This window comes from Caretta caretta, chromosome 2 (genome assembly GCF_965140235.1).
Source record: "Caretta caretta isolate rCarCar2 chromosome 2, rCarCar1.hap1, whole genome shotgun sequence".
Classification (NCBI taxonomy): domain Eukaryota; kingdom Metazoa; phylum Chordata; order Testudines; family Cheloniidae; genus Caretta; species Caretta caretta.
The window spans coordinates 120,041,435-120,062,862 of NC_134207.1; the positions used below are offsets into that span (position 1 = coordinate 120,041,435).

The window sequence follows — 21,428 nt, forward strand, 5'->3', positions numbered from 1 at the left end:
CTGTCTCTCTCCTGTCCTCCTTTCTGTGTTTTTTCCCTTCCCCTCTCCCTTTTTAAAAAACTCCTTTAGACTTTTTCTGTGGTTTGAATTTTTCCTTGCTGTTAAGGATTTTTGTTTTGTTGTTTCAATGCTCCTCGTGCTCCTTCCCTCTCTCCCAGCGGTCTCTGCATGGACAGCAGCAAGAACTTCTACACACTGAAACCAGAAACTGACAGTAATTCTAGTTTTTCCCTCTTCTGTTTTTTCCGTGGGCAAAGGGCTTGTTTTACCTTTACTCTAGAAGGAAAGGAAGTCTACCAATCAGCTGACTGCAGCCAGCTCAGCTTTAGGCACTGGGAAACTGATCAACCCTAATCAATTACCCTTAGCAGAAAACTTTTTAAGCTCTTTACAGAGAGTACTCCAAAGGGAAAGATGGGGGTGAGGTAAAAAAGGGGAACTTTGCCAAAGCTAACAACTGGTTTTTCCCCATCTGACTAGAGGAGAAGATGTGGGAGGGTGACCACCCATCTCAGATTAGGCGGGACAGTCCCAAAATGCAGAGTTCAAGTCCTGATTCTCAGCTGAGTGACTACGGCATTTGTCCCAGATTCCCTGTCAGTCTCTTCCTGGGTGGGGCTGAGGTGGGCCTTAGCCCCACTTGGCCATGAGGCCTCACCTCCTGGCCAGACCAGAAGTTGGAGCCAAGCAGTAGTAAGAACCACCCAGGGAGCCCCGGGCACTGTGGGGAGCCCCAAACCCTCCACCTGCCCTGGCAGCACGCCCCCGGGTGGGAACACGGGCTAGGGACTGCTCTTGGGCACCTAATCCTACCCAAGGCAGATGAAGTGTTCTGGGCTGCCCACAGCAGCCCAGGCTCCAGGGTGGCTCTTACCATGGCCCAGCTCTGGCTTCCAGCCTGGCTAGGGGGTGGGCTCCTGGGGAAAGAGGAAGAGCAGGGGGTGGGGCCACAGATGGGGTGGGGTTCCTGCATGTGTCCCACTTTTGCCTTTTGAAAAGGGGGTAACCCTAGGGAGGAGCAGCAGTTTGACAATAGAGCAAATGAAAGAAAATGGAAAAATTTCCTATTTGTTTGTATTCTGAAAAGATGTTGGCAAAGCAGCTACTTGTAAACATTCTTTTACTATCCTAATTTAAGCCAATGCAAGAGATACAGTTGTAGTGAACTAGAGATGTGAAATTAGGCTTCAGGGCTAACTTCTCTGTTTTGTTTGCTTGCTTTTTTTTTTTTTTTTTTTTGCTTTCAAGTTTCCCATTCATGCTGCCTAAAGTTTGGAAGTCAGAGCTGCAAAAATCCCACCTGTGTGTGTGCGTGCACGCCACAAGTCTGACAAGTCCCTGTGTGAGTTCACACAACTGAAATTGAAACAGTAAAAGAAAAGTAAAATGCATTAAATATTTAAAAGAGAATTTTAACTTAATATGTTGTTTAATCTCCTGGAGTTGAGACAAAGCAATTAGGGAAGTTTATTTGAGGACCTCAAGATGCATGTAATCCCTGATTTTTATCTCCTATTTTTTGGTGTCTTCTATCTCCTGCTGTTGCTCATCAGACTGAGCAAATAGAGCAACTGGAAGTCTTTTGCCTTTGGGCTTGAGCATGTCCAGTGCTGGAATCATACACAAGCTACAAGGGAATGAGACACTTTTTTTTCTGTTTGCTCCTGAATGACCAAAACAAAGATCTTGGAGGACTGGAAATCCTTTTACCCTCTCCTCTCCTCTCTTCTTTTTCCAGTTTATGTCCCTGACGGGCTGCACAGGTTGGAAGCTGTAGTCTGTCCAGTCTTTGAAATATTTTGTTTTGAATCATCTTACTCCAAAAGGAAGTGTTCAGTTAAGGTTAGATGTGTTAGACCGCAATCCTGCAATTGTTAGTGCACAGGCAGACTGTCCAAATGGAGGCTCCATGCAGCAGTCCACCTGCTCGCTATTACTTATTGGCTTGGAGCCTCACAGAGGAAAATATCACCTTTGTGCAGTCGGGGACAAGATACTTACACAGGTATTGAGGAAGTGAGTGTCTCTGAAGAGGTAGATGTGTGTGTATGTTTTTTAAAACCTCAGCCCTGAAGATTTTCCTGTGCTTGCCAAATATAGATGCCAGCTGTCTCATTATGGCTACAACTGCTTCAGGGCTTATTCATGTTTCAGTGCCCAGGCCTATTTTGCTGTGGCAGCTGCTGAGAAACACTGCCTGCTTTCTGACAACAGGGGCTGTTGTGCCCAGTGGGCTGTAGGCCAGCTGGTGAGTGCTCCTTGCTCTCCTTGCCTCCACCCCTCTTTGGTGTAAGCAGAATTGGGCACAGTGTGGTTTAGCTCCAGGAGAAGGATGGTGACCAGCTGCTCAGTGAAATGGTGGCAACAGCCCCTAGCCCAGCTCTGCAGTGTGTTGCATGATTGTATGCCCAAATACGGTGATTTGGCTGAGCAGCCAGCTAGCCACTTTCTAGTGCACTCACCCCATTTTCATACATAATTGCCTGCACTGTGTACACAAAATGGGTATCTGTTTTTAAACAGTTTGACCCTGACCATTATTTTTAGTTTTTCCCCTCTGTCCTAACTTTTCTCTCCCCAATTGCCACTATACTCTTCCTTTCTACCTTCTTTCATTCTCTCCCTCCCTTCTGTTTCTAACTCCCTCTTTACTAACATCTTGTTTATTCACCGCCCCAATGATCTCTTTGGCACTGGGGCTCTCACCTTCCAAATGTATGTGAGGGGAATGTTGTGGAGGGTGAGCAGGAGCCAGAGTGAATCTGAAACTGTCACCCCTCCTTCTCTTGAAATCAGTGGAACTACTCACATATGTAAAGTTAAACTAAGTGTTTGTGGGATCAGGCCCCACATGTGGGTGAGTTGACTCTCAGCCTTCCTTTTCAGTTACATTATTCAGAAAACATACATGATTGATGGGTAGGGTGAGTGGGAATAATTTACTTGTCTGTCCTTTGGACTGTGAGCTGCACAAGGCAAGGAAACTGCCCTCTTCTCTGCTGGAGAGCTCCTAAATCATTCTAGCCACTATTGGAAAGAATTATTGAAAATAAATAAATAATCCATGATGCAGCATGGAAAAATTGGGACAAAAAATGATGCTTTGGTACTTGGAAGGAATTTCTACCATGGAAACCATCTTCAGAGCCATTAACACAATCCTTTTCCAGCAGTTGCTGTACAAATAGCACTTTGCTATGAAAGGTTTTTCTGGTGGCTTTTGTTCAGTTACTAAGCGGACTGTTCCAAAGGATCATTAGAGTAACAGCTATTGCTGCCAGCTATCAAGGGCAAAACAGTGGATGGTGTGTTGCATTCAGTGGCTTTTTTTGAGTCGATTTGCAAAATGTGCCATTTCCACAACAATATGTTCTGCTCGAAAATTTGCTGAGGCAGACACATGATATCAATGCAGTATAATGAGCTGTCAAAGGGAATGCTCTCCTATTTGCAATACTTACTTACGGTTCTTCGACACGTTGGATTGTAGGTCATTTTTCCTTTTCATTCTCCTTATTTTAATGCATAAAATCAATATGCCTTTTTCTTCATCTAGGATTGCATTCAAGCCAAGGGTGATGTCTTGACTATATTAACCTGAAATGGTGGCTGCTTTATGGTTCAGCTGCCTTTACTCCATTCCTTTGTCACCCTGCTCCCTTACATACATAAGAGTTGAGACTGCATTGGTGACAAAGGTCACCGCACTGTGGTGGAATTTCTGACTAGTATAACTTTATTTTATAATGCATCTGTTACACAAACTGTGTCATCAGATGCCCTAGAAGATTAAATATACTTACTGAGTTAAAGGGAAAGAGAAATTGAGGCCTATACAAGGGAGAAGACCGCAAATCTTGTGGACCTATTTCAGCTGTGTGTTTTGTAAAGTTCCGCACATGCCTGTTTGGCTCAGTATGAAAATAAATGGATTTGAAAATATAGAGAAGGTTAATCAGTTATTTAGGGTGAATGTCTACATTTAATGGAAATAAATGAGAACTCTATGAAAAATATATATTTTTCAGGAGAACCACCCCAAAATGTTGTATTCGTGGTACAAAATTGTGTGTTTTGTATCGCAGCATATGAGTCCTTTCGTGATTATTGCTTAAACACCTGTATCTGATCAAATGTTTTTTAGTTACTCCTTATTGGATATAGGTTGTGGGGCAGCAGGTCGGATCAGAGACATAGCTGACAGCAAGGGTTTTTTGTTGTTGTTTTTAATGACATCCACACCAGCTGCCTCTTAGTTCCTGATTTATCAGAGCTTTCATATGTGAACTACTAATTTCTGATGACATCTACTACTAATCCGTGTTACACCTGCATCTCTTAAACAGCCTACCCTTCATCAGACAATCTGTTAGTTCTCCATACTTGCACAAGTCTTACCTTTAGATTTGGTTAGATATTAATAGATTTTCAAGGCCAGGCAGTACCCCTAGATCATCTACTCTGACTTTCTTTACAGTACACGCTGCTATATGCAGGTGTAAAACTGATATTTTTCATATATTCTGTCCTTTCTTGAGGTACAGTGTAAATCAGATTTCTGCGAACTCATATCCACATTGCTCTTTGAAGTTCATATCAAAGGTGGATGTATTCCCAATGTTGCTCATCCACCACCCTCCGGAATAATGACGTATTAAGCGTATATGGTGTGTCCTCTGACACTCTTGCTAGTAAATAAATCAGAAGTAAGTGTGTGAAGTTCCCCAACACGGTTCAGCACTGTTTCCTGTGAGGTTTATATTCAAAGTGGCATTCCGTTTTACTTGACTTAATTCCATATTTGATACTATTGTACAGAGGAGTATCCCATATGGGGTGTTTTTATGCAGCATATCACACAAATAAAGCCATATTATTTTCACTAAAGGGAGCTTTCGTAGTAACAAAATTGAACATAGTGTTAAGCTACTTATTACATATTTATCCAGACTAGGAATATACATATCACTGCTCTGTCAAAATACCTTAAAATCTGTTTATGAAGCTGGAAATATTTGACTTATAGGGGAAAAAATAGTGTTTTGCAGATAATTTTAAACAATCTGCCTTAAAACAAAATTAACATTGCATTGTAATCATAAACAAGTTCAACAGGGTATTTTCCCCCTCCAGCTTTAAAAGACTTCCAGTCACTTCCTTAACTAGAGCGCTGGGTGAGAATTGCTATTTGGAAACTCTCCCACTCTTTTACTCAGTTGGCAGCTGGTGGCTTTTGCTGACAGTGATTCCTAGGGCTTTTCTACATGGCAAGTTAGTGTGCGGTAGGCAAGCCAGGGTGTGAATCTGCAGGGCGCCAACTTGCTGCTCTCTAACTCAGCATGTAGATACTTCGACAGCCACACTCCAGGACTTTTACTGCGCTGTATCAGTCTCCACACAGAGTTAGCACATGGGGAGGTGGAGCACTGTAGATTCACACCCTGACTTGCCACACACTAACTCACCATGCAGACAAGTCTCCCCAACCCTTTCGTATATTGTACTAATGCGCACAATCCTGTTACCCGGCCTTATTTTGTTTTCTATTACCCCATTTTACAAAAGATGTGATACAACAGGAATTGGTTTCTATGTGCATCTGTATAAAAGAAAACATGGTGGGAGGGTGAGATATTAAATACCCCTAGATAGTTTACATAGTGGGAATCTTACCCTTTGTTTTTGCACCGTTTGCAAAAAACATTTTTAAAAAAAAATGTTCAGGCAATTCTTACTTTACCATTTCCATGTTGTTACTTTGTTCTCAAATAGTGTAGGTCAACAAATGCAGTTTCCGCCTGTTGATAGATCCTTGGAAGCATCCACTAACACATTTTGTATCTCTTGAAGTATTTTCCCGGAGTCCCTTCGGTGGCTGATGGCTACACAGCAATTTGAGGCATCCAGGAAACTTATTCTTCACTTCACTAACAAGAACGAGATGAACATTGAAAGTGATATCAAAGGAGTGATGCCCGGTGAGTAGGTTTGCCCAACAAGCCAGGCAGTGGAAGTCCAGACATACGAATTGCTTTGGTTTTTTTTGCAAGTATTCATGTGGCATAACTGCCCCGGATTAAATAATCAAGTCACAGTCTGTAAAATTACCCTATTTATTCATTCATTTATTTATTTTACAATTGTTGAAATACAGTCCTGAACTCAGTAGCTCTGTTTAAATTACTCTGCTTATTGGATAGTCCTAGCAGTTATATTATTTCTCATTTTTCAGTGCAATATGTTTTTAGAGGCATCTCTCAGTACATTTCACTGTGGCTAGAGAGACCACCATTAGCCTTTTGCTATTTGCCCTTGTCTATAAATGAGATTATGCCCTTCAGAACACATTAATTTATTCATACGGAAAAGTGGCAGCAGCCAAGCAACAAATTCTAAGTAATATCAATGAAGCAGATCTAAAAATAGTTCCAATTTCTTTCCATTTCTTAAAATCTTACTTTGCTAGTCATTTCACTTTCCTTTTTAAGTCACTGTGAATTTTTAAGACAGTTTCCTGGTGATGGTCAAGGTGGTTTTTGTTGGAAATTTAAACCCAGTTGGCTGGTTGCTTGAAGCTTTTAAGAAGAGCCGACTATTATTGTCGCTAAGGTTGTCATTGACACGGTGATGTGATTGTCCTTCAGAGCATTTCAGAAAGCGAAGGGCTTTATATGGCTCTGTCTGTGTACAATTATAACAAAGGAGAGAATTTTTCTGAAGTTCCACCGACTCTGTTGTTGCACCTGTCAAATTCTTGTCACGCTCCCCTTTACTCTTCAAAGCACCGGCAGTGCCCAGAAATACCCATTTACGATGTCCCTTAGAATCAGTATCTGAAGGGCCAGTCACCCAGAAGCCAGCTAGTACATTGTTTCAGTGTACTTTTATAGCTTAACCGTTCTTCGATTAAGTCTGCTCTCTCTGCCCATCACTATGAATTAGTGCATTTCACCCAGTGCAGAAAACTCATCCACGGCCTCATGAGCAACTGAAATCCCAATTAAACCCTTAACATGGGAATAGATTAATCCATAGGTTCTTGCGATGGCCTCTCTGCACTCAGGTGAATTTCACCCACAGAGTGAAAAATGTCACTATTGCACCAGAAGCTGATAGACTAAATGATATTCTTATCCTCAGTTATTTGTACATTAAAAATTGAAATCCTAGCCAGATGTTTGCTTCAGCTTGGTATTTATACCAAGTGGTCTGTTATGTGGTGTGTGGCCCAATCTACTCCGTTGTCAAGCTTATTTGGTTATAATATTGTTTTATGTATATATTGTTGTAAACTGTCAATATATATTGTATCTTAGATTACAGTATGTGTATGTAAATTATATGAAATATAAAAAAAACCTGACATTAAAAAAATGTTAGTTAGGAGTTAGGTTGTAAAATCAAGTACTAGAAAGTTAGGAAATACGTAGAACACCATAAATTTGGCAGCTTGAATTCTCCCTCATGGGCATCCAACCTGTTGAGTGAATGGGACAGGGTAAAGTCTGTGATTCACAACTTAGCTCCTCTGGCACAATGGAACTTTCTATAACAGGGGTCGGCAACCTATGGCACGGGTGCCAAAGAGGACACGTGAGCCGATTTTTAATGGCACACTGCTGCCTGCCGGGTCCCAGCCACCGGCCCCGCTCAGCCTGCTGCCGAACCCAGGCAGGGACCCTGGCAGGCAGCAGTGTGCCATTAAAAATCCTGCTCACCCCGGCCTGCGCTTCCTCCCCCCCCCCACCCCACCCCACCCCACCCCGGCAGGGTGAAGAAGCTTGGTACTGTTGGCTGCTGCTGCTGAGTTGGCAAGCTCCCCCCCGCCTCTTCCCCCAGCATGCTGGGTTCCCGCCCCTCTTCCTCTCCCTCCCTGCCATCCATCAGCTGATGGCCCTTGCGAGGGAGGTGAGGGAGGGGGAGGAGGGGGAGAAGTGGAGCCACAGCTTGCTCACTGCTCCAGGGAGGAGGCGGGGAAGAGGTGGGGACGGGGTCTTGGGGAAGGGGAGTGAAATCAAGGCATGTCCCCTCCAGCCCCACAACCCGAGCCCACACACCCAGCCCTCTGCCCTGACCCCTGCACCCCCCTCACACACACCCAGCCCTCTTCCCTGACCCCTTAACCCCCCCACACCCCAGCCTCTTCCCCTGACCCTTGCACCCCCCGATGGCCCCAGCCCTGACTCCAGTACCTCACACACATGCACCCCCCACACGTACCCAACCCCCCCACACCCATTGCCCTGACTCCTGCAGCTTCCTCATATGCCCCCAGCCCTCTGCCCTGACTTTTGCACCCCCCACACATACCCAGCCTCCCCACACACCCCATGTCCTGACTGTTGCACCCCCCACATTCCCACCCCCACCCTGAGCACCAAACGGGAGCTCCTGCACCCCCAAACCTCCACATTGCCACCTGCACCCCTCACACCAAATGGGAGCTGTCCAGGTAAGCCCTCCACCCCCAAACCTCCTGCCCCAACCCTGAGCCCCCTCCCTCATTCTAGCTCCTGACCAGACCCTACAACCCAACCCCCAGCCTGTTCCTTCACCCCCAGCCCTGTGCTCAGTGTACTCCCACCCTCAGCGCAGTGCAGAGAGAGAGGAAGAGAATGGGCTAGAACCAGGGAGAAGGTAGGTACCCATTCTATGTGGGCAGGGCCGGGATCCCAGACAGGCAGCGGGCTGAACGGGGCTGGCAGCCGGGACCCTGGCTGGCAGGAGCCGGCGGACGGAACCCCAGACCGGCAGCGGACTGAGAGGCAGCGGGTTGAGCCGCTCAGCCCACTGCTGGTCTGAGTTCCCAGTCACCCGCCCCGCTCAGCCCGCTGCCAGTCTGGTGTTCTGGCCGCCGGCCCCTTACCAGCTGGGGTCCCAGCCACAGGTCCCACTCAACCAGCTGCCGGCCTAGGTGAATGGAACCCCAGGCTGGCGGTGGGCTGAGCAGGCTGGCGGCATAAGATCAGCATTTTAATTTAATTTTAAATGAAGCGTCTTAAACATTTTGAAAACCTTGTTTACTTTACATATGACAATAGTTTAGTTATATAATATATAGACTTATAGAGAGAGACCCCATGGAGCACCCATGGGGAAAAATTTCAGCCAAGCTCCCCCCTCCTCGCCTCCTTCTCCCCTCAGTGTGCCGCGTCCCTGCTCCAGTGCTTCCCTCCGCATAACAGCTGTTTGGCAGCACTTAGCACTTTCTAGGGGGGAGGAGCAGGTACGTGGTGTGCTCAGGGGAGGAGACGGAGAAGAGGCAGGGCAGGGGTGGGGACTTGGCGAAAGGGGGGTGGAATGGGGGCGGGGCGAAGGGGGTGAAGAGGTGGGGGGTGGGTGAGCACCCACCCTGCAGAGGGGAAGTCGGTGCCATAGGGGTGAGTGGCAGGCGGGTGAAGAGGCGAGTGGCGAGAAAGCGGGCAGGGGGGTGAGTGGTGTGTGGGGGCTGAGGAGGGACCCAGCTAACCAGTGGCAGGCAGGGCGATGAGGAAGGGTGCAGTGGGGGGGGGGCCTGAGCAGGGAGGGGGCGGGATGCGGAGCAGAATGGGGGCGGAGCCTGGGAGGAGCGGGGGTGGGCTGTGGGTGGGGCTGATGGCACCCCAATGTGTCCCAATATTTTAGTGTGGTGATCTGGTCACCCGAGTGAGTGTGTGTATCTTATTGAAAACCAAACAAGAAAACCACACAACTTCCAAAACAAAATACATGATAGATATTCCTCGTGTTGTTTAATGCTCTGCTGGAGGTGCTCAGATACTATAGTGAAGAGGGTAGCCTAAGAACCTATATAGAATAGAATATCGTGTCCTATGGAAAATATATGTGATCATGTAATTAAAAACTGTATCCTAATGCATACACACAAGGGGGTCAAATTAAAAGCACACAGGCAACTTTAAAATGAGCATATCCTAACTTTATACTACTTGAATTTGCAACCTAAATAACCTTTTCTAACTGTGGTGGAAGGACGGATTTTGTGTATTTAATTTTTGTATGTTTACAATTTGTATTCATTTTAGTGAGCTGCATTGACTTGAAATCTTTTATTCATCTTATATTGTGTGCTATGGCATAGGGCTAAGGTGTTCTATTAATTAAAAACAAATTTTCTAGAGGTTTTTTTAAAAGGAAAAAGGTAAAAACAAATTCTGTCACGTACAACGATAACCTACAGGAGACATTTTAACAATATTTTCAATGGAGGAAGATGAATTGTTAACTATCAGAATGGTTTTATGGCTATTATCACGCATAGTCATAGTTGGTTATTTTTTCACATCAGTGGTCCCATAGCAGGGACATATAAAGATGACTCCCTGTTGTTCATTATTAAGAGGAAGCCTTACTTCTATGTGTGAGACATAAGAATGGCCATACTGGATCAGACCAATGGCCCATCTAGCTCAGTATCCTATCTTTTGACTGTGGCCAGTGCCAGATGCTTCAGAGGGAATGAACGGAACAGGGCAATTTATCAAGTGATCCATCCCCTGTCATCCAGTCCCAGCTTCTGGTAATCAGAGATTTATTGACACCCAGAGCACGGGGTTACTTCCCTGACCATCTTGGATAATAGCCATTGATGTATCTATTCTCCAAGAACTTATCTAATTATTTTCTGAACCCATTATAATTTTGGCCTTCGCAGCATCCCCCAGCAATGAGTTCCACAGCTTGGCTGTGCATTGTGTGAAGAAGTACTTTTTTGTTTGTTTTTAATCCTGCTGCCTGCTAATTTCATTGGGTGGCCACTGGTTCTTGTATTATGAGAAGGAGTAAATAACACTTCTTCACTTTCTCCATGTCATTCATGATTTTATAGACCTCTATCATATCCCCCGAAGAGCATTTCTTGACGCTATAGCTTTCGTCTCCATCTCTGGATACATCCACGCACATCAGCTGTCAATAAATTTTGCTGACATTACCCTTTGCAAACTTAGTCGAGATACTGTTAAGAAACAGGACACGTCTGTTTCTGCCTCCTCGCTGATGCCAATGCTATCTTTTTCTCTCTCCCTAAGTTTTTGTTCAATTTTCTTTGTTTTTGTTTTGTTTTAAACTATCTTGGCAGCCCCATACGTTAAGGTTTTCCTGTCTGCCATGCTGGAGGGATGCATTATAGAAAATACTAGCAAGAGGGCAAAATGTTCTTAACTGAAAACCTTTATTTGCTTAGGTTAATGTTATAGGTTAAATCAAGAGAGTGATGGGGGATGTCAGAAAAGTCTTGGTTTTGAATGACCAAAAACCTGATCTGCATGTAAACTGTAGATTTGTGACTACACAGGTTAGTAAGCAGAGAAAAACAGATCATCATTGTGGTCACCAAGGCAAATCCTAGAGAGCCATAGCCATCCATCTCTAGCTAGGTTCTGAAGGTGATCTGGCTGGATATTCAGTTTATGTTCATTGGCAACCTTATTGTTCCACCAGAGCTTTTGGTGATCACGTGATAGCCAGCCATGTAGCAGCATTTCTTGGTAAACATGCTTTGTGATTTGCTGGTCTTCCGTTCTAATAATACATCCATACCAAGAAAGCCACTGAAAACAAACCAGTGCTGATGGAAGCAGTTGCTGAGTTCATCTACAAATACCTTCACTGCTGATCTTGTCCTGCCTCTTACTATGCAACAAGTGACAAGCACAACAAAAACATTTTTTTAAAAGTCAGTCTGTTGTTCTTCAGTCTTCTTTGGCACCCACATTTCACTGACATGCAACTGAGTTGGTATAATTGTGGTTTTATAGATCTGCAGCTTTGTGGTAACCTAGATGTCCCGATGTCTCCACAGAGGCTGCTGAAAGAGCTGGAACATGGCAGTGGCAGCTACTGTAGGAGCATTAGCATTTTTCCAACATCCTCCAGCACGGTCTATGATGCTTCCCACGTATTTGAAAGTTGCTGCTTGCTCGATATCAGTCCTGACGTGTTAATACTGAGCTGGCTGTAATGGAGGCTGCTTGTTGATAATGGTCAGGGACTTAGCTTTTTCTGGATTAATAACCAGAGCAATGTGTGTTGCTTCTTGCCAGAAGAGAATGGCTCTTAGCTGCAGTGATTCACCAAACTGGGCAGGGAGATGTCGTTAGTGTAATTCGCTGTCTCAAAACAAACTGACGTTCAGCTTGATGCCACCGAGAGAGTCTCATCAAGCTTATCCGTCAGCCAGTCGGTGGCAATATTGAGCAATGATGGTGACAGGATGCAGCCTTGCCAAACTTCTGTGGGAAATACGGAGCCATGCTATGTATCTGCCACTGATGCAAACACAGGTTTCTGTTCCATGCTAGGGCACCTCTGTCAATGACCGTATTTTCCCAGGAATGCCGTATCACCTCATGACATCCCACAAACTTGCTCGATGCACTGACTTAAAGACCTGACAGAAGTCTATAAAAAATGCTGTGCCTGGCTTACTAAATTCAGCCACCTTCTCAAAAAGCTGTCTCCGGGTGAAGAGCTGGCTGAAAGTGGAGGGACCAGGTCTGAAACTGCACTGAGTATCCCGGCCATTGCCCCACAGTGCATCACCGATTCGAGACATAAACTCAGAAGCAAGGACATTCCCTGGGACCAACAACAGTGTAATACCTCTAGCTGCTACAATTGTCGTTATCATCCTGCTTGGAAGAGGCAGAATAACACCCTTCTTCTAGTCATTGAGGATGATGTTAGCATGCCATATGGTCTGGAAGAATGTGCAGCTATGGCACAATACTCTCCCCTACAGGGTTGGTGCGTTCACGTCGTGAGGGCGTTTCTACTGAAGCTGACTGACCACCCTGTGACAATCTGCTCAAGTGTCCTTGAAGCTGAAAAGGTCACGGGTTTGTGTCTGCCACTGGGGCAAAAATGACTAATGAAAACCTGGTCATCAGTGCAAAAGGGCCATCCTGATATCTTGCATGTTGGCAGCAAATGAGGAAAGCAGATGCTTCTGCTTTATGTTTTAAGTGTCGAGTGAAGGATGGGTGATAAGCTTGTATTTGTACACAACAGGTGTCGGGGGCAGCGTCTCAACATTGGTGCAGAAATTCCATATTTTCATTTTTCCTATTGCAGAGCTGTCCACTAGTCTACTTTAACAGCCTTGTGTCTTCCAGCAGAAAATACAGTGCATAGCTTTGCTTTAGCTAGGATCCATTGTCTCTCACTATTCTGACTCTCCATATTATCTCATATAGCCCTGTGTGACAGAATTACACAATACATCTAAATGATAGACTGCTTCTGTAGATCCCTAGCAATGAAAATGTGAAGCAATCTGCAGCTGGAAAACCCACTGTAATTCTGCTTGTATGTTCCCATCAAATTAATATGTGCGACACAACAGATCATTACAGCAACTACTTTAGTCACAGACCTGCCCTCAGGAAGTTGGTGAATGCTGATTCTTTATTATCGAGCTTATAAATGGGTGAACCAGTTTTTGGGTGGAGGGGGAAACTCCTTGGACTTGAATTTCAGTCCAAACAGTGAACAGATTCTGAGCCCTTTGTAAATTTTTGATGTTATTCCCACTACTTGGTGAAAGTTCTCTTCTGTCCACTTGCTGATGATACTGCAACTCAAACTGCCTCAGTGTGCACCTGAACCAAAGCTTACTGGAGTCAATGGGAAGATGGACCACATGATGAAAAAAGTAAGGGGAAGAAAAATTGGAACCCCCTGGAAATTCACACAATAGAGCCCCTCGGGTGAATGAACAACCTCCCAAGACCACTCTTAAAGGGTCTCTCTGAAAGAATAAATCGAATTATTTAACAGCAGTCCCATCCACACCTGTAAAGGTATGCAGTCAGGTCAACAAAACCTCATATAAGGTACATCTACACCGGAGCTCGAGGCATAGTTTCCAGCTTGGGTAGACGTCTGCATTCTTTGATCAAGCTATGTAGCCGCGGCAGAGTGAGGGGCTAGCCGCCCAAGTATGAAACTAGGGTTTCAGATGGGCTCAAACTCGAGTTGGCTATCCCATTCCACCACTCAGACGGTTATAGTTATGCTTCTATTTTTAACATGCTAGCTCAATCACAGCTAGCGTGGGTATATGTAGCCAAGCTGGAAATTATACCTCCAGCTCCCGTGTAGACTTAGCCATAATCAACAACGTCAAAAGCAGCTGAAAAGTCTAGGTACGTTGGCAGAGACATCTGATCCTAAGTTATCAGTAGGAGCACAACCTTACCCAACAAGACCAGCACAATCTCAACGCCATAACTGCACCAAAAAGCAAACTAATGAGAAAAAACAAGCTTATCTGAGGACTCCTAGATGACTGCAAATTTGCATTGCTCCAAACTTCTCAGTAGCCTTGCACAGAGCGGTAATCTGGTGTTCATTATAAGCTATACTTTTCTGAAAGACAGAATAAAGGAGAAAACTCCTCCTCTTCTGGTATTTTTATTTTTCATTGCTTAACAGCCACCTTGATTTTTGCCAGGAACAGTTTGTTTCATGAAGATATTTTGCCTTTACAAATCATACTGTCACCACCAATTAGAAACTGAAGCATACTAGTTAGAGTTGATTTGAAAAATGAAAAACTAGTTCACAAAGAATTTGAAATTTCTAAGTTCTTTTCGTTTCAAACTTCATAATCAACTCTTTTTATTGAATTTTTTATCAAAAAACATTGTCGACATTTTTGTTTACTAAAATCTGTTTTTAAACAGAAAATCTCAATAAGCATGGTGATAAAATTTTTATAATATTTTTGATAAATGTTTGTTAAAATGTAACTTTTTTCACAATAAAGGGATATTGTGACAGTGTTGACAGGAAAAATTTTGCATTCAAAGAAGTAATCTTTTGATGGGAAAAACTTCCACCAGAACTAATTCGAGTGTTTCCTTCGGTGAGGCATAGAAACATTTTAGGGTAGCTAAAAGACAAGTTGTTTTTAACCAAACAAGACTGTAAATCACAAGGAAGCATATAGATGACAGATCATCTTGAGGAAGGAGAGGAACTGTTGAGGGATTTTGAAGTCGCAAAACTCCATTCTGCCTGTACGTTATTAAAGGGTTGTATTCCATTTTAAATAGTTTGTATATTGTGGTGATAGGATACACTCTACACTTGAGACAAAGGGCCAGATCCTCAGCTCATGTAAATCAGCATAACTCCACTGAAGTCAGGAGAAGTGCACTGATTTACACCATGTCAGGATCTAGACAATTATTTACAGTTAAGTAAAAGGTGATTTCACCACTGTTTTTGTTTATGCTGTGCTATGGGCTACTTGAAAGTCTATACTGGTAATTGTCTTAGTTTCAGATCTAATGCTTCCACGAAAATCTGCCTTTGTGCGTGTTCCATTGTTTTTTGTAAATTCCTTGATGAAAAATAACTATTTGACCAGACTGAACAACCAAATAGTCCCTTCTTTACTTATCTCTGAATGAAAATCTAATCTGGAATGCCTCTCTTGACATTCAGGAGGCAGATGTTCATTTCCAAGATATGGCCAATTAACATAAGAGAGTTGAAGGAATACTTAAAGTGTACAGGGAAAAAATGCAGATAGAATTGCAAAGGCAGTCAGCAGAGAGTGAGTAATCCAATTAGAAATGAGAACTTGCAGGGAGTTCCATGTGACTCAGAAAAAAAGGTGAAATTTGGAGCCTATTTCTAAATCACAGGAGCAGAATTGCTTCTGAAATAATATGCATTCCTTAGCCCATTCAGATGTATTACTATGGTGATAGAATGATGACAAATGCTGTATGTCAGTATAGTTCCATATGTGCTATTTGATTGTTTTTCAGCTCTCTCTGTGTGTGTGTTTTAAGTAGGAAGCTACATTTTAAAAAAACCCAACATTAAAATAAGCATGCAAAATCAAGCACTCAGAAGTTAGGAATAGATTGCCTGTGCAGCCTTAATTTGGTCTCCTTGTGTGTATGTGCATGAAACAATCTTTAATTACATGATCACGCACTATTTTCTCCACAGGACCCCTGCCTCACTCAGTGCACAGGATGGACGATGCTCATGGAATGAAGCTGTTGTCTGTAGGATCGCTACCTCATTTGTTGCAGAAGTTGGAAGGTGTGTAGTGAATGAGGCAGAGGATTGCAGGCAGAGAAAGAACAGTGTCATGGTTACGGCAGCTGCATGCTGCCCAGGAGCATTGGATTCTTTCCCTGTCTCTGTCACAGAGTTCCTCTGTGATGCTGGGCAAGTCACTTAAACCAAACTTTTCACGGGTGGCCATTAATTGTGTGTTCCTCATTTTCTGGGTGCCTGGCTTGATTCCCTGGCGTCTGATTTACAGATGAGCTGAGCATTATTGGCTGTAGCTTAAGTTAACGGGAGCTGTGATTTGAACATGTAATGTTCTATATAATGCTAAGTACTCTGAAAAATCAAGGCCTACATTTATTCCAGTGGGGCACCAAAAATGGTGGATATCTTTGACAATTTCAGCCTAAAACTCCGTGCTTCAGTTTCCCATCCATAAAATGAGGGTGGTAATACCCCTAGGTTCACTGAAAATTTGTAAAGATTGATCTTTGTGAAGAGTTCAGGTGCTCCAGTGAGAGCACTGTAGAACTGCTCACAAGGAAACTAATAATTTTGGATTCAGTACAGGGTTTGGATGGTGTGCATGAAATAAGGCCTAAGGCCACACATTGAACAAGGAGGATAAAAAGAAATATTAAATAACTCCCCATTCACTGCATAAAGAGGGAGTCTTGTGGAAAAAATAGCATGTGATTAAAGACTGTATCATAATGCATGCACACAAGGAGACTGAATTAAGGTTGCAAGTGAAACTTTTACTCTGGCGCTTCCTAAGATGTGTGTGGAACCTTAAAGTTCTTTAACATTGATTTTAAAAAATGTAATTTACTACAGGTGGGCATCATGGGCTAATAAAATGAATACAGGGTAGGGAGTCTAAGTTCTTATCTTATCTCTGCCGCGGACTGACTGTTTGGCGGTGAGCAGGTTACTTCCCCTCTCTGTGCCTCAGGTCTCCCTCCTGCAAAATGGGTGTTGTGAGGATTACTTCTCTGTAAAATACTTTGATGATGAAAAGAGCTGTGAAAGTGTTTAAATGTTATTGCTACTAACATTTGAAAGTGTAAGATACGCATATTCCCCTCCAGGGCTCTAGAATCAAACCATGCCCATGGACTACAGGTGGTTTTGAATGTCCTTGTGCTGGGCTTTGGTTGATGAGCTTTGCTTCGTTCTCTTTGTCACAAGGCAGAAGGGAAGAGGTAGGCAAAAGCATTATAAATTTTGGGTTGGTAATAATGGGCTCAAATTAGTTTCATCTGAAAGCAGCACTTCCCCCTCTCCCCCACCCCATTCCCTTCATTTTCTTTACTTCCCCAGTGGTTTTCATTCATCATCTTTTATCCTGTATCCCATTAAAAGGTTGGGAAAGATAGAGGTACTAGAGACAGCCAGACTGTTAATGTATGTATGAAGTGAGCTGATGCAAACTACTGTGGGAGGCTATGTTGCAGTCTCATAAGCAGTCAGTATATATTGTGACTGGTCCAAGACTTTTTGGGTGACTTTTTGAATGCATAAACAGGGGAATCTTGAGTAGGAGTAGAGAGGTTATTTTACCTCTCTATTTGGCGCTGGTGGGACTGCTGCTGAAATACTGTGTTGAGTTCTGGTGTCCACAAATCAAGAAGGATGTTGATAAAGAAAAGAGTGACAAGAATGATTAAAGGATTAGAAAACGTGCCTTATAGTGAGAGATTCAAGGAGCTCAGTCAGTTTATCTTAACAAAGAGAAGGTTAAAGAGTGACTCCATTATTAGTACCTACAGGGGGAACAAATATTTGATAACAGGCTCTTCAGTCTAGTAGAAAAAGGTATAGTATGATCCAGTGGTTGGAAGCTGAAGTTAAACAAATTCAGACTGGAAATAAGGTGTAAATATTTACCAGTGAAGGTAATTAACCATTGGAACAATTTACTGTAGGTTGTGGTGGATTCTCCATCTCTGGCAATTTTTACACCAAGATTGGATGTGTTTCTAAATGAACTGCTCTAGGATTTATTTTGGGGAAGTTCAATGGCCTCAGACTGGATGATCACAATGTTTTTTCTGGCTTTAGAATCTATTAATCTAGAAGCGTTGAGGCAGGTACAGTTTGTACTGCTGGAATGTAGAACTGTTGTGACGTTTCTAGCCACAGCTGCTTAAGTTTTTACTGGGCATTTATCCTTGGAATCATTTGTAATTGTTCCAATATCTTGGAAAATATGATCTAATATGTTTATGTAGCAGCTAAATTAATCTCGGGATTAGATGTTTGGGTAATACAGTGCTCTTCATTCTGTTTTGTACCATTCATAGACTGTTTTTGTGCAAATACCTATTCTCTAAGGGTTGTCTGTATTCCACTACAAAATGGCGAAGACAAGGAAGTGTATGGCTGCCTCGGCAGGGTTCCGACAGCACAGTATGAGGGTCAGTCAGGCTCACAGCCCTTTCTTGAACTCAAGAGCAGGCAAGATCTTCGAGCACTGAGCGCTGCTTTAAAATCTGAAGGGATTGCCTTGATGAGCCCCACATCATTTTTGTAAAAAATACTCCTCTGTTCAGTGTCCATCAAAATTACATTAAATGCCTGAAGCGGAGGAAAGACAAAGTGGGTGAGGTAATATCTTGTATTGGACCAACTTCTGCTGGTAAAGAGACAAGGCTTGGAGCTCTACAGAGCTGTTCTTGAGGTCCTGTGGAGCTCAAAAGCTTGTGTCTTTCCCAGCAGAAGTTGCTCCAATAAAAGCTATTACCCATCTCATCTCTCTCCTATCCTGTGGCCAGCATGGCTGCAACAACACTGGAACTGAGGAGGGCAGATGATGTATTGCTGTAACCTTCTAGCAATTTATTTCTAGAAACCTGGGGTTAGAGATGCACACATTGAATGAGTTTGGCCGTCTCCAGTCCACTCCTTAGATAGCACAGATCCATATTACAGAAATGCTATCAATTTTGTCACACATGTGAGGACCCTGTCTGTGAGAGGCATATCACTAGCAGAGTATGTTGCTGATTAGGACTAAAGTACACCGGAACATCTGCTGGTGTATCAGGCAACTTGACATCTCTCAAGGACCATCCATCTACATTCCATCCCTAACTCCCCAATTTTTTTTTTACATATATTTTAAAATTGCGAGTAGCATTGGAATCTGCAGGGAGCCACATGCAGCCCTCCAAGACTGCAGAGAGGATCAACACCACATAGAAGGATAAGAGAGAAACAAATCAAGGAGTGTGTGTGTGTGTGTGTGTAGGGTGGTGTGGCCTCCTCAGAGCTCTGAGGCAGGAGGGAAGGAGAACCCTGCTGGCCCTCTTCCCAGAACATCCAGAATAAAATCTGGAATCCCCTGGCTACTCTGCTCACTCACTACATGACCTTCTGTTTTGTTTCAGAGCTGGAGAAGGAGCTTACCAGGAGGCCCAAGAAGGTCTGCATTGTTAAAGTGGTGGGAACCAGGAACCTGTGGAAAAACATTGTAGTATTGTGTGTGAACTCGTAAGTCCAACATATTCCTGTCAAGTATGTTGAATGTTTTCTCTGTTGGTAAACTGAAAGTAGATGTGGATGGTGAGGGAAATATAGAGACTCTTCTGCCCCATTACAGGACCCTTATCCCAGTGTCTTAGATAGCTGATCTTTGATAAGAAGAGTGAGCTCTACCAGAAGAGTGATCTCGTGTAGAAGCTTAAGGAAGTAGTCATCTGACATTTTAAGCTGTGGAGCAAAAAGCATAAGGTGCTTTCTTGGGAATGGTAGCTGTGCAAGTGCATTGTTGTGTTAGTGACCAACTGTATATCTCTGTCTTGCAAAAACTTGCTACTCTGGGTAGGATTTTCTGAATGACAAGAGCACAAGTTGCACTGACTTTCTCATGAATTCCACTCTCCCCTCCCAGTTTTAACAGGACCTGTGCTCCTAAGTCACTTAGGGTACATCTACACAGAGTTTTAAAATCATGGTAGCGAGTCTCAGGCCCTGCGTCTACAGGCTGGGGCTCATGCTACAGCACTAAAAACAACTGCGTAGATGTTTAGACTCAGCTGTAGCTCAGGCTCTGAAACACAAGGTGCAGGTTGGGCTTTTGAGGCTGAGCTCCAGCCCAAGCTGCAATGTCTGCACTGCTGTTTTCAGCACCGTAGCTGTACACCTGGGCTCTGACACTCTCTGCCACAGGGTTTAAAACAGTGTCGATGTACTTTTGAAAATCTCACCTTATACTTCCAATGGATAACGTCAAGGAAGCAGATCAGTCCGAACTGGTTAATGTCTTTGGTGTATTCAATGGTGTCCTTTTTAAATTTAAACCAAATCGTTCGGTAGTTTCTTGTTGGGTCTTGTTGTTGAAAATTTCTCTCAAGTGAGAGGTCAAGCTGTAGATTTCCGTTATCCTGGATTAAAATTAATGACTACCAGTTTCAGTTGCATGTCTTAAATTATCCGGGAGGTAGAAGGGAGCAAGTGAGGTGAAAAGTCCAAGGATATTACCATCTTATCTTTATTTCATCTTTATTTCAAATAAAGCAGCAGGGAAAGGAGGAAATAAGCACATATGGTTGATTTGAATGTAATCAATTGCACAATTATAAAACTGTTTGCATAAATTTATCTACAATCTGTTTAATATTTTCTAAAATTTAATGGATTTATTTGGCAAAGGAAGAAGTTGCTTGGCAATAAATACTAAGCTGTGGCCTGTATAGTAGCTGACCATGATGTCCTGAAAACTGGACAAAAAGGGCTTCAGTTCCTCCAAATCATTAAAGGGGTATACAGGGAAAGTGTACTTTCTCAAACACAGTAGTGTGACACCTACATTCTAAGGCCTCAATCTGGCAAACATCTACATGAGCGAAGTTAAGCATGTGCTTAAGTGTTTGCAGGATCACACAAAACTGAGAGAGCTTCTCACGTATGAAATAAAAGTAAATGTACGGGCTTGAAATCTATTTCAAAATGACCCTGACTACTTTTGAGGGTGGGGAAGGGAACAGGAGAAAGTGAAGGGGCAGCCATGGTGGTGTTTCCTAGTATGTCAGTTATATAAAGTGCCCATTTGGATCACCTGTGTGATTTTTAAATTGGGATGGGGTGGTGTTAGTAAGACCAGAAATTGCCCTAGAAAAATTATGTGTAGAAATATAAGTTCCCTGCCCATAGTTGGAATTTCCACTTGATTTTAGGGCTCCGACCTGTAATCTTCATTCTCATGAGAAGTTACAGTGACCCATATGATTATGAATTGCAGCACTGGATCAACTGATCCTGCCTGGGTGAGGCCCATTGATTCTAAGGATCTGTCTGTGCTGAATCAGTTGCCGGATCAGCGCCTTAATTTACGGTGTCAGTTGGTGAAAGAAGTGGTGGGCTTTTAATAACCACTGCGGTGGCCT

General features: G+C 43.4%; 1 protein-coding gene across 3 annotated transcripts in view; it reads left to right on the forward strand.

Annotated features, from left to right (window-relative positions):
* The window catches only part of SLC22A23 (solute carrier family 22 member 23), a 183,796-nt gene that overhangs the window by 138,508 nt on the left and 23,860 nt on the right, over window positions 1-21,428 (forward strand). For 2 of the 3 annotated variants that reach the window (XM_048839751.2, XM_048839749.2), the window contains exons 5-7: window positions 5,851-5,978; window positions 15,970-16,065; window positions 19,431-19,533. In XM_048839751.2, the coding sequence (XP_048695708.1) occupies window positions 5,851-5,978; window positions 15,970-16,065; window positions 19,431-19,533 (327 nt within the window). The remainder of the gene's footprint in view (window positions 1-5,850; window positions 5,979-15,969; window positions 16,066-19,430; window positions 19,534-21,428) is intronic. The other variant, XM_048839750.2, reaches the window with a different exon arrangement.